The sequence below is a fragment of the Bubalus bubalis genome, chromosome X, assembly GCF_019923935.1.
Source record: "Bubalus bubalis isolate 160015118507 breed Murrah chromosome X, NDDB_SH_1, whole genome shotgun sequence".
NCBI lineage: Eukaryota > Metazoa > Chordata > Mammalia > Artiodactyla > Bovidae > Bubalus > Bubalus bubalis.
The window spans coordinates 104,058,887-104,070,456 of record NC_059181.1 but is presented as its reverse complement, the minus strand read 5'-3'; the positions used below and the strand labels follow the sequence as shown (position 1 = coordinate 104,070,456).

Genomic DNA, 11,570 nt, shown 5'->3' with positions numbered 1-11,570 from the left:
TCTCCCCTCATGTCTGGCAATGAACTGACCTCTGAGGGGACTCCCCACTGCTGTCTCTTCCCAAAAATGAACCGAATCATCATCTTGGCACAAAGAATATACTGCTTACAGCTGAAAGTCGCATGATTGTTCTGTGTCATCCAGGAAGACCCCTGGGGCCTGCACATGGACACAGGTGCTGAGGCTTTGGTGTTCTGTCCAGCCTCCTTCCTCTCCCTCTGTGTTTCCTCCCAGGACCACTGGCATCACCTCTCTTCCCGGCCCTGGGGCTGCAACACTGGCTGCTCTCCTGCGTGAAATCCTTTCCCAGAGGTGTTATCTCTGCAGAGATTCTGCTACACCATCCTGCTCCACACCCCACCCCCTGCTCACTCTAATCTGAGGCACTTTTCCTGCACCAGTTTTGCTCAGAGCACCAGCCCCTGTCTGGTATGAATCCAATGCTGCCCCAAGGCAGTGGTTCTGTCTGTTTCAGTGCATGGGGCCCTAACTGGCACAGAATATGAACTCACATGACAACAACCTGAAACAGTAACTGAATGCAAATCACTGTACACATGTCACTTAGAAATGTGGAGTAAATGAGGGAGAAACAGGTAAAGGTGAGAGTGCTGATAGGTGCTAGAAAACTTGCTTTTAGCTTCTAAGACTTTCAGCAAAAGGTGATGGTACAGATTTTTTGCATGAGGTATTGAAAATTAGAACTAACATTTTAATATAAATATTTTTAATAACAGTCATGAAATGAATCAAATTCTGAGGAATTTTAATTGCGACTTGACTGACTTTACACCAGATTGTACTATGGTTCAGAATCGGATCTGGGAAGCTCCTCAGAATGGGGTGGGGTGCTGGAAGAGGGGTGACCCTCTACTCTCCCGGCTGCACACATGCTCTTCCCCCTGCTTTCACACTTGATGCCAAGTTTCTCGCCATACTCGTCCCCGTACCAAACCAGCAGCTCACAGCCAGGCCTGACCACCTGGCAGGTTCTGTAGAAGATCTGCCCATGATACTGGAAGGCCACCAGGTTCTGCTCCTCATAGTGTCGGGCACAGTTCACATACCTGGGGTTGAGGCCGAGAAAGGGAAAGAAACCACAGGTGATGAGTCCCCTCTACTGTCAGACCATGCCCAGCTCCTTGCCTTCAGGCTGAGGCCACCATGGCTCCCACTGCCCCTCATGGGGACTGTCTGTTCACACTTTCGACCATGGCATGTGAATTCCTATTTCCAGATCCTATTTCTCATCCTCTTCCTAGCTGGAATGCTTTCCTCTCCTTATCTAATTAGCCATTGTACAGAGCCCAGTTCCAGACTTGTTTCCACCTGGACTGTCAGTAAGACTGGTGACCTCCAGCTCCTCTAAACTCTGAATTAAGTTCTCTTTCATTTCACAGGACTTGGTGCTCTTAGGCTAGCATGCATCCCTCAGCACTCACCCCAACCTGCCTTTTCTCCCGAGGCTTTTCTCCAATCTCCCCATGTGTATCCAGGGTCCTATTCACTTGCCCACCCCCTCCCATGGAAACTTGTAGAGTGCTCTGACATAGCTTGAGACACACCACAGTAATAGTTTATTCACTTTCTGTCTGCATTGATGAGAGGAGAGGTCCTCAGAGAGGGGGCATGCTCATGGCCATTCTGCCCCACATTCCTCCCCAGGCCTCAGGGCCCACTTCTCACTGGAACCGAGCCTAGGGAGGTTGTTGCCCACATGGACTCAAGGTTTCCCATTTTAGGTTATCCTGGCACTGTGCAGTTTTTCAAAAATAGAAAAATTAAGGTTACTATTTGTAAAATCAACTGGCTCATGTCTGTCTTCAGCATGTTCTCCAAAAGGACATGGGTTGTGTGATCTGCTTCAGTAATGAAGTTCACTGTCTAACCTGGGACATAAGGTGCTTGGTAAGTGTCAATTAAGTGAATTAAAGTGTTCCTGGTGAATCTAGACTCCTCAAGTTGTTTTCAAGTACCTCAGTTTTGTTGAGCATATAGACTTATATTTTGAGGGCACATGTTATATTTTTCTTCCTTTCTTTCTAACATATTTTGAAATGAAAGAGCATGATATGGAGGGAAAAGAGGAAAGAAGATGTGAAAGCTATTGAGGGAGACAGGTTGAGAAGGAAAGGGGTGTGGGCTTCAGGGAGGAGTGGAGTCTACAAACTGCAGACTCACTGCACTCACCTCATCCAGTTGGCCAAAGACGTGTCCTTTCCATCCACATACTCGTAGCTGTTTCTCCCTTTGGTGATCTGAATGTCAGAAAAGAGATACAAGCTTTCATCTTTATTTATTTTTTTGGTGGAAGTAATAGAATAAATTTTTCCCTCTGCTGTCATTCTGCTCTTCAGCCTGCATGGATTCAGCTGCCAGTCAGACCACATGGTAAGCTCCTTAATCATAATTTTAAGTCTAAGTCTATTGGCACATTGAAGGCAAGGGCTCCACAAGGAAGGAGTCACTTCTGTATGCCTGTACTGCTGTCTCTCACCTCTCCTCTGATCTTTAGCTAGAAGTCCTGTGTGCCTGTACCACGGTCTCCCACATTCCTCTGATCTTTATATAGAAGTCCTGTGTTCATGTAGTCCAGTAGTCATGTATGGATGTGACAGTTGGACTATACAAAAAGATGAGTACTGAAGAATCCATGCTTTTGAACTGTGGTGTTGGAGAAGACTCTTGAGAATCCCTTGGACTGCAAGGAGATCCAACCAGTCCATCCTAAAGGTGATCAGTCTTGGGTGTTCATTGGAAAGACTGATGTTGAAGCTGAAACTCCAATACTTTGGCCACCTGATGTGAAGAGCTGACTCATTTGAAAAGACCCTGATGCTGGGAAAGATTGAGGGCAGGAGAAGAAGGGGACTACAGAGGATGAGATTGTTGGATTGCATCACTGACTCAACGGACATGGGTTTGGGTAGATTTTGGCAGTTGGTGATGGACAGGGAGGGCTGGTATGCTGCAGTTCATGGGGTCGCAGAGTCAGACATGACTAGCGATTGAACTGAACTGAATCTGTGTTCATGCCCAGTGCACACAGTACACAGGGCTGACTGTGTCATTGCCGACCATGTCATTACCATCTGCATCCTTGCATGTAGATATGAAGTACCCCTCCCAACACACACAAGCGATTAGTGGCCAGAGGACAGAGAAAGAGGGTTATTTCTCACCAGCCAGGAGTATCCACTGTTGATGGCCTCTTTATCATCTGTGATTTGGCCCTCGTAGGGGCCAAAGTGCAGGCCCAGAGGCAGATGAGACGCCTCGTTCCACACTCCAAGCCCAGCCTCAGGGATGCCTGACAGTTTGATACTTAATCCAGGGGGCAGAGTGAGGGCTGAGCGGTTGGCATGCCCCTTTTCCACTACAGAGTCCTTTACAAAGGTTGGGGGCCCGTGGGCATCACAGCTGTCAATGAAGAAGTTCTGACACTCCTGACAATCTGGAGGTGAGAGCAACAGGGATGAGGGGAGGTATAGTGATGTTGGTGGTCGTAAAGACCTTCAGAAAGAACTGGGGAACTCATGGCATTTGGCCTCGATCCTGTACCCCAAGACATAGAGGAAGGGGATGATAGGGGAACCAAATGGTGAAGTGAAGTTATTGGATCAAGGCCTCATAACCCCTTCATGAATGGGCCAGCGGGGTCACTCACAGAGGTAGTCATCATCCTGGGGCTCGCTGACCTCTTGGTACACATGGCCCTTTCTTTTTCGCAGACTGTACCTCTTCATGTCAGTCTCCATTCTTCTGAGTTCTAAGATGGAAAACAGAAGCTAAGCAAGGATGGTGGGGTCTGGAGAGTTAGTCACTGTTTTATCAGAAAAAACAGTGATCTGTGAGATCTCATACTTGTCAGCTATACACTTTGTCAAAACTTTTTCTTTCCATTTATTTTTCAAACTTTTACTTTTGTATTTTACTGTTTTCATGTTACATTATTTATTTATTGGCCACGCTGCATGGCCTGTGGGATCTTAGTTCCATGACTAGGAATGGAACCCACACTTCCTGAAGTGGAAGCATGGAGTCTTAACCACTTAACCACTAGAAAGTCCCTTCTCTATACTTTGTTTGTTCCACCTTTATCTAGTAGTTCAGGATACTGAGATTCCACAGATGCCCAGTTCAGTGTTAGCTTCCTGCACTTCCTGTTAGTAGGTTTTACTTCCCAACCTTCTTACTTAGGAAATGGTTCACTGACACATCTATTCAGAAAATAAATGTTAAGGGCACATGACACATAAGACATTGAGCAGAGATCTGGGCATAAACACTAATAAAGCATGGTCCCTATTATCACACCTGGATTTATTGAACCACTTGTATGTGTCAGCAGTATTGCATTTAATGTAATGCTTTCAAACACTGTATGAGTTATGTATCCTTATCTTCACTTTACAGATGAACAATCAGGACCTCAGAAAATGTATAAGATTTTCCTCAGGTCCCAGTGCTAACTTCATGTCTCAGATCAGTCCACCTTAAACCCATGCCTACCCAAAGTCCACACCACACACCTACGCCATACTTTTTACCTTTTCTACAGGAATTAGAGGAACCAATTAGAGCAACTCCCCAAATTTTCTCTTACCGACTTCTTGTCTGGAGTGCTGTCCAGGGGTCCTTGTTTCTTGGGGAGGGTTCACTGATTTCTGAGCCCACTTGGAGCCACTTTTCTTCAGCAATTTTGCCTCTCCTTGCAATTTCTTCAAACTGGACACCTTACTTAATGGTCCCCTGGACTTTCCCTTAGATGTGAGTAAAAGAGAATATGTATTTCTTTAGTTCTTTAGGACTGTATTAAGTGTTTTCACATGCATGACTTTAGTTAATACTTTTAAAATTATTGGAAATACCTGATGGAGGGGAAGTCTGAACACTGGAATGTAAAACAAGGACCTAAGTGGGTAATGAATCAAAACTATAATTCATATCTTAAGGTTATTCCCCTTCAACATTCTGCGTAAAGGTAAGAGCAAGGCAGGGAGAATAGTTGGAGGTCAGGGAAAGAAGAGGGTAAGGGCTCATAAGGAAATCCGTGGTTTTTCTATTAATTAGTGGATGTTTGATGGTTGAAGAAGTATGAAAAATTACAGAGGGGACAAAACACATCTGGAAAGTATGGTGACAAAGCAGTGAGATTGAGAAGAGAAAAGACGACTGGCAGAAGAACATTTAGACAATAAAGAAAATGAGCTAAACATTGCAGGTTGCTATGTCCTACAATGTTCTAATTAAAGTAGCTGGACTCATCAATTCTGCTTGAAGAAGGCTGTACGACTAGCTGGTTCTCCTCAATTTCCTGATGCATAAATAGGTATACATTCTAATTCTCAATGTTACAGTGGAAATGAAATTTAATAACATTCAACAAATCGTTGTGTGAGCTATTTAATACAGTATGAATGTCAGCGTACACCCTTGCCATCAATATATTCCCTCAACTGCCTCTATAATTGAAGTCTAGCTCACAAATACTATCTTCAGCATTCCTTGAATTCTTATTCCTAGATGAATGCTTAAATGTGGAGTCACTCATTCACAAAACATTCAGGAGGCCCTCAGGGCCTTTGAGCTGAGCCTGGACTTCTGAGAATTAAGGGGTATTGGCTAGGCTCTCAAAGCTGACAACACAGGGGCAGGCTAAACAAATGATTCCATACAGGATAGTTGCCTAATCAGAGCTCAGAGGAAGGGCTTGTTACTTCCTCCTACAAGAATAAGCATTTGAAATCATGTGCAGATGATGAGTTTCTACTCAAAAGCAAGTAACCTATGTGAAGTCCTTCAGTTACCTTTTTTTTTTTTGGCCACTGACTTAGCAGTTCATTTATCATTGTTATTTTTTTTTCTTTACAATATTGTATTGGCTTTTACATACATTGACATGAATCTGCCACAGGTGTTGATATGGTCCCAAACCTGAACACCCCCCTCCCACCTCCCTCCCCATCACATCTCTCTGGGTCATACCAGTGCACCAGTCCCAGCACCCTGTCTCATGCATCAAACCTGGATCGACGATTCGTTTCACATATGATAATATACATGTTTCAATGCCATTCTCCCACCCTCGCCCTCTCCCACAGAGTCCAAAAGACTGTTCTATACATCTGTGTCTCTTTTGCTGTCTCGCATACAGAGTTATCATTACCATCTTTCTAAATTCCATATATATGTGTTATTATACTGTATTGGTGTTTTTCGTTCTGGCTTACTTTACTCTGTATAATAGGCTCCACTTTCATCCACCTCATTAGAACTGATTCAAATGTATTCTTTTTAATGGCTGAGTAATACTCCATTGTGTATATGTACCACAGCTTTCTTGTCCATTCGTCTGGTGATGGACATCTAGGTTGCTTCCATGTCCTGGCTATAATAAACAGTGCTGCAATGAACATTGGGGTATACATGTCTCTTTCAATTCTGGTTTCCTTAGTGTGTATGCCCAGCAGTGGGATAGCTGGGTCATATGGCAGTTCTGTTTCTAGTTTTTTAAGGAATCTCCACACTGTTCTCCATAGTGGCTGTACTAGTTTGCATTCCCACCAACAGTGTAAGAGGGTTCCCTTTTCTCCACACCCTCTCCAGCATTTATTGCTTGTAGACTTTTGGATAGCAGCCAATCTGACTGGCAATAATGGTACCACAAGGTGGTCTTAATTTGCATTTCTCTGATAATGAGTGATGTTGAGCATCTTTTCATGTGTTTGTTAGCCATCTGTATGCCTTCTTTGGAGAAATTTCTATTTTGTTCTTTGCCCATTTTTTGATTGGGTCATTTATTTTTCTGGAATTGAGCTGCAGGAGTTGCTTGCATATTTGGGAGATTAATTCTTTGTCAGTTGCTTCATTTGCTATTATTTTCTCCTATCCTGAAGGTTGTCTTTTCACCTTGCTTATAGTTTCCTCTGTTGAGCAGAAGTTTTCAATTTTAACTAGGTCCCATTTGTTTATTTTTGCTTTTATTTCCAATATTCTGGGAGGTGGGTCATAGAGGTCCTGCTGTGATGTATGTCGGAGAGTGTTTTGCCTATGTTCTCCTCTAGGAGTTTTATAGTTTCTGGTCTTACGTTTAATCCATTTTGAGTTTATTTTTGTGTATGGTGTTAGAAAGTGTTCTAGTTTCATTCTTTTACAAGTGGTTGACCAGATTTCCCAGCACCACTTGTTAAAGAGATTGTCTTTTCTCATATTCTTGCCTCCTTTGTCAAAGATAAGGTGTCCATATGTGCATGTATTTATCTCTGGGCTTTCTATTTTGCTCCATTGATCTATATTTCTGTCTTTGTGCCAGCACCATACTGTCTTGATGACTGTGGTTTTGTAGTACAGCCTGAAGTCAGGCAGGTTGATTCCTCCAGTTCCCTTTCTCAATTTTGCTTTGGTTGTTCGAGGTTCTTTGTATTTCCATACAAATTGTGAAATTATTTGTTCTAGCTCTGTGAAAAATACCGTTGGTAGCTTGAAAGGGATTGCATTGAATCTATAGATTGCTTTGGGTAGTATACTCATTTTCACTACACTGATCCGTCCAATCCATTAACAAGGTATATTTCTCCATCTACTTGTGTACTCTTTGACTTGTTTCACTAATGTTTTATAGTTTTCTATATATAGGTCTTTAGTTTCTTTAGGTAGATATATTCCTAAGTATTTTATTCTTTTCGTTGCAATGGTGAATGGAATTGTTTCCTTACTTTCTGTTTCTATTTTCTCATTGCTAGTGTATACGAAGGTAAGGGACTTCTGTGTGTTGATTTTATATCCTGCAATTTTACTATAGTCATTGATTAGCTCTATTAATTTTCTGGTGGAGTCTTTAGGGTTTTCTATGTAGAGGATCATGTCATCTGCAGTGAGAGTTTTACTTTTTCTTTTCCAATCTGGATTCCTTTTATTTCCTTTTCTGCTCTGATTGTTGTGGATAAAACTTCCAAAACTCTTTTGAGTAGTAGTGGTGAAAGTGGGCACCCTTGTCTTGTTCCTGACTTTAGGGGAAATGCTTTCAATTTTTCACCATTGAGGATAATGTTTGCTGTGGGTTTGTCATATAAAGCTTTTATTATGTTGAGGTATGTTCCTTCTCTTCCTGATTTCTGGAGGGTTTTTTTTTTTATCATAAATGAATGTTGAATTTTGTCAAAGGCTTTCTCTGCATCTATTGAGATAAACATATGGTTTTTATTTGTCAGTTTGTTAATGTGATATATTACCTTGATTGATTTGTGGGTATTGAAGAATCCTTGCATGCCTGGGATAAAGCCCACTTGGTCATGATGTATGATATTTTTAATGTGTTGTTGGATTCTGTTTGGTAGAATTTTGTTAAGGACTTTTGCATCTATGTTCATCAGTGGTATTGGCTTGTAGTTTTCTTTTTTTGTGGCATCTCTGTCTGGTTTGGGTATTAGGGTGGTGGTGAGCTCATAGAGTGAGTTCGAAAGTTTACCATTCTCTGCAATTTTCTGGAAGAGTTTGAGTAGGATAGGTGTTAGCTCTTCTCTAAATATTTTGGTAGAATTCAGCTGTGAAGCCGTCTGGTCCTGGGCTTTTGTTTGCTGGAAGATTTCTGATTACAGTTTTAATTTTCGTGCTTGTGATGGGTCTGTTAAGATTTTCTATTTCTTCCTGGTTCAGTTTTGGGAAGTTCTACTTTTCTAAGCATTTGTCCATTTCTTCCAAGTTGTCCATTTTATTGGCATATAGTTGCTGATATTAGTCTCCTATGATCCTTTGTATTTCTGTGTTGTCTGTTGTGATCTCTCCATTTTCATTTCTAATTTTATTGATTTGATTTTTCTCCCTTTGTTTCTTGATGAGTCTGGCTAATGGTTTGTCAATTTTATTTATCTTCTCAAAGAGCCAGCTTTTGGCTTTGTTGATTTTTGCTATGGTCTCATTTGTTTCTTTTGCATTCATTTCTGCCCTAATTTTTAAGATTTCTTTCCTTCTACTAACCCTGGGGTTCTTCATTTCTTCCTTTTCTAGTTGCTTTAGGTGCAGAGTTAGGTTGTTTATTTGACTTTTTTCTTGTTTCTTGAGGTATGCCCGTATTGCTATGAACCTTCCCCTTAGCACTGCTTTTACAGTGTCCCACAGGTTTTGGGTTGTTACATTTTCATTTTCATTCATTTCTATGCATGTTTTGATTTCTTCTGTGATTTGCTGGTTATTCAGCAGCATGTTGTTTAGCCTCCATATGTTGGAATTTTTTAATCGTTTTTCTCCTGTAATTGAGATCTAATCTTACTGCACTGTGGTAAGAAAAGATGGTTGGAATGATTTCAGGCTTTTTAAATTTACTAAGGCTAGATTTATGGCCCAGGATGTGATCCATCTTGGAGAAGATTACATGTGCACTTGAGAAAAAGGTGAAATTCATTGTTTGGGAGTGAAATGTCCTATAGATATCAATTAGGTCTAACTGGTCCATTGTCTCATTTAAAGTTTGTGTTTCCTTGCTAATTTCCTGTTTAGTTGATCTATCCATAGGTGTGAGTGGGGTATTAAAAGACTCCCACTATTATTGTGTTATTGTTAATTCCCCCTTTTATACTCGTTAGCATTTGTCTTACATATTGCAGTGCTCCTATGTTGGGTGCATATATATTTATAATTGTTATATTTTCTTCTTGGATTGATCCTTTGATCATTATTCAGTGTCCTTCTTTGTGTCTCTTCACAGCCTTTGTTTTAAAGTCTGTTTTATCTGATATGAGTATTGTTACTCCTGTTTCTTTTGATCTCTATTTGCCTGGGATATATTATTCCAGCCCTTCACTTTCAGTCTATATGTGTCCCTTGTTTCGAGGTGGGTCTCTCGCTGACAACATATATAGGGGTATTGTTTCTGTATCCATTCAGCCAGTCTTTGTCTTTTGGTTGGGGCATTCAACCCATTTACATTGAAGGTAATTATTGATAAATATGATCCCATTGCCATTTACTTTATTGTTTTGGGTTTGAGTTTATACACCCTTTTTGTGTTTCCTGTTTAGAGAAGATCCTTTAGCATTTGTTGAAGAGCTGGTTTGGTGGTGCTGAATTCTCTCAGCTTTTGCTTGTCTGTAAAGCTTTTTTATTTCTCCTTCATATTTGAATGAGATCCTTGCTGGGTACAGTAATCTGGGCTGTAGGTTATTTTCTTTCATCACTTTAAGTATGTCCTGCCATTCCCTCCTGGCCTGAAGAGTTTCTATTGAAAGATCAGCTGTTATCCTTATGGGAATCCCCTTGTGTGTTATTTGTTGTTTTTCCCCTGCTGCTTTTAATATTTGTTCTTTGTGTTTGATCTTTGTTAATTTGATTAATATGTGTCTTGGAGTGTTTTGCCTTGGGTTTATCCTGTTTGGGACTCTCTGGGTTTCTTGGACTCGGGTGACTATTTCCTTCCCCATTTTAGGGAAGTTTTCAACTATTATCTCCTCAAATATTTTCTCATGGTCTTTCTTTTTATCTTCTTCTTCTGGAACTTCTATGATTCGAATGTTGGGGCATTTAACATTATCCCAGAGGTCTCTGAGGTTGTCCTCATTTCTTTTAATTGGTTTTTCTTTTTTCCTCTCTGATTCACTTATTTCTACCACTCTATCTTCTACCTCACTTATCCTATCTTCTGCCTCTGTTATTCTCCTGTTGGTTCTCTCCAGAGTGTTTTTGGTCTCACTTATTGCATTATACATTATATATTGACTCTTTTTTATTTCTTCTAGGTCCTTGTTAAACCTTTCTTGCATCTTCTCAAATCTTGCCTCCAGGCTATTTATCTGCAACTCCATTTTATTTTCAAGATTTTGGATCATTTTCACTATCAATATTTGGAATTCTTTATCAAGTAGATTCCCTATATCTTCCTCTTTTGCTCAGTTTGGTGGGCATTTATCCTGTTCCTTTACCTACTGGGCATTTCTCTGCCTTTTCATCCTGTTTATATTGTTGTGTTTGGGCTGGCCTTTCCCTATTCTGGCAGTTTTGGTTCCTCTTTATTGTGGTGGTTCCTTGCTGTTGGTGGGGTTGAATGGTAGGCTTGTCAATGTTTCCTGGCTAGGGAAGCTTTTGTCGGTATTCTGGTGGGTGGAGCTGGATTTCTTCTCTCTGGAGTGCAATGAAGTGTCCAGTAATGAGTTTTGAGATGTCAGTGGGTTTGTTGTGACTTTGGACAGCCTGTATATTGAAGTTCAGGGCTATGTTCCTGTGTTGCTGGAGAATTTGCATGGTATGTCTTGCTCTGGAACTTCTTGGCCCTTGGGTGGTGCTTGGTTTCAGTGTTGGTATGGAGGCGTTTGATGAGCTCCTATCGGAGTTCTCTGGTGTTCTCAGGATTTGGACTTAAGCCTCCTGTCTCTGGTTTTCAGTCTTATTCTTACAGTAGCCTCAATACTTCTCTATCTATACTGCACTGATGATAAAACATCTAGGTTAAAGATGAAAAGTTTCTCCACAGTGGAAAACACCGAGAGAGGTACACAGGGTTACATGGAGAAGAGAAGAGGGAAGAGGGAGATACAGGTGAACAGGAGGAGAAGAGGGGGAATCAAAAGGGGAGAGAG

General features: G+C 41.3%; 1 protein-coding gene across 1 annotated transcript in view; it reads right to left on the bottom strand.

Moving 5' to 3' along the window:
• Positions 1-802: 802 nt before the first annotated feature.
• The window catches only part of LOC102406655 (probable histone-lysine N-methyltransferase PRDM7), a 70,465-nt gene continuing 59,697 nt past the window's right edge, over positions 803-11,570 (bottom strand). The window contains exons 5-9 of the mRNA XM_044936534.2: positions 4,607-4,763; positions 3,668-3,769; positions 3,183-3,454; positions 2,191-2,258; positions 803-1,067 (exon numbers count right to left, since the gene is read on the bottom strand). Coding sequence (XP_044792469.1) covers positions 803-1,067; positions 2,191-2,258; positions 3,183-3,454; positions 3,668-3,769; positions 4,607-4,763 — 864 coding nt within the window. The remainder of the gene's footprint in view (positions 1,068-2,190; positions 2,259-3,182; positions 3,455-3,667; positions 3,770-4,606; positions 4,764-11,570) is intronic.